General features: G+C 64.0%; 1 protein-coding gene across 1 annotated transcript; it reads right to left on the reverse strand.

Annotated features, from left to right (window-relative positions):
• Positions 1 to 215: 215 nt before the first annotated feature.
• LOC309593065 (uncharacterized protein C11orf96 homolog) lies at positions 216 to 1,291 on the reverse strand. Its single transcript, XM_082317163.1, has one exon. The coding sequence runs from the start codon at positions 960 to 962 to the stop codon at positions 600 to 602; it is 363 nt and encodes a 120-aa protein (XP_082173289.1). The 5' UTR covers positions 963 to 1,291; the 3' UTR covers positions 216 to 599.

Consider the following 1,291-nt stretch of genomic DNA (forward strand, 5'->3'; position numbering starts at 1 on the left):
CAAGTAAATAGTCATCTAAAATCAGTCTACCTTAGCTCTCGTTTCATTAGTGTGCACCCAAGGGCACGTACTGCAAAATCTCTCCGAGCGGCATCCCCAAGCGTCACTGCTTCTGCATCAGCTGTCGACAGCCTTTAAATCCCTTTCGCCTTCAAAGGGGCAAAGGAAGCTGGAAGAGGACAGTTAGATCCCCGAAATGAGGACAGTCCGACATGTACTGTGCAAATATATCAGATTTTATTACTCTTTTATGGAAATAATAACAGACATTCAGGTAGAAACATATTAAATTAATGCAGTCAACAGTTTAAATGCAAAAATAAATATGAAGTCCAGCAGCTCAATGCATCTAAAACAGCTCATTTCTTCTAACGAATAGAAAAGATTTTTTTTGTCTTTTAAACGGAGAGTTTCATACAATCAAATAGAAACGAAGGTACAAGCGCTTTCTTAGAAAACATCCCGACCCGGCTGCCCGCCCGGGCGCTCCTCGGCCGGCGGCGGGCGGCTCCCTGCAGCCCAGTCCGTGCCGCCGCCGCCGGGCCGGGTCCCGCCGGGCCCCGCCGAGCCGGGCCGGGCCGGGCCGGGCCCCGCCGCCCTCAGAGGGCCGAGTCCGAGTCGCTGGAGTCGAGGCTGTTGCGGAGGCGGCAGCTGCCGAGGCGGTCCCGCTGGAGGCTGAGGTTCTGCGTGCTCCGCCGCAGGCACTCCAGCGACTGCAGGAAGGACTTCTTGGCCTTCTCCTCCTCCATGGGGGACACCCCCTCCTCCTCCACCTCCTGGATCTCGTCGAAAGTCACCGGCTGCGTCTTGAAGCGCGACTGCCGCGGCCGCCGCAGCTTGCCCTTGGGGGCCTTGGCGGGGCGGGCGGGCGGCGGGAACTCCTCGGCCACGCAGACGAAGTGGGGCATCACCGCCTGGTAGCTGGAGCAGATGCCCATCAGCTCGGCCGGCTTCGCGGCCATCCTGCCGCCGGCGGGAGCGCCCGCCGCGGGGGCCGGGGCCGGCGGAGCGGGGCGCGCTGCTTCGGCCGTGCCGGGCGCCGAGGTTCCGGCGGGCAGCCGCGGCCGGGCGGGGGCGGGAGCCCGCGGAGCGGAGCGGTACCGCGCCGAGAAGTGCGGCAGGGTGCGGAGCGGCGCTGTCCGGAGCGGAGCGGTGCCGAGCAGCAGGGAGCGGAGCGCGGTGCGGAGAGGCGCGGAGCGGTGCGGATCGGAGCGCAGAGACGCGGTGCGGAGCGGAGAGACGCGGAGCGCGTAGGGACGCTGTGCGGTGCGGTGCGCCGCCTCCCGCCGGA

Source organism: Platalea leucorodia, assembly GCF_965183815.1.
Source record: "Platalea leucorodia genome assembly, chromosome: 7".
Taxonomy (NCBI): domain Eukaryota; kingdom Metazoa; phylum Chordata; class Aves; order Pelecaniformes; family Threskiornithidae; genus Platalea; species Platalea leucorodia.

Excerpts from the sequence above, each read along its gene's own strand:
- LOC309593065 (XM_082317163.1), bottom strand. The coding sequence starts at position 962 with ATGGCCGCGAAGCCGGCCGAGCTGATGGGCATCTGCTCCAGCTACCAG.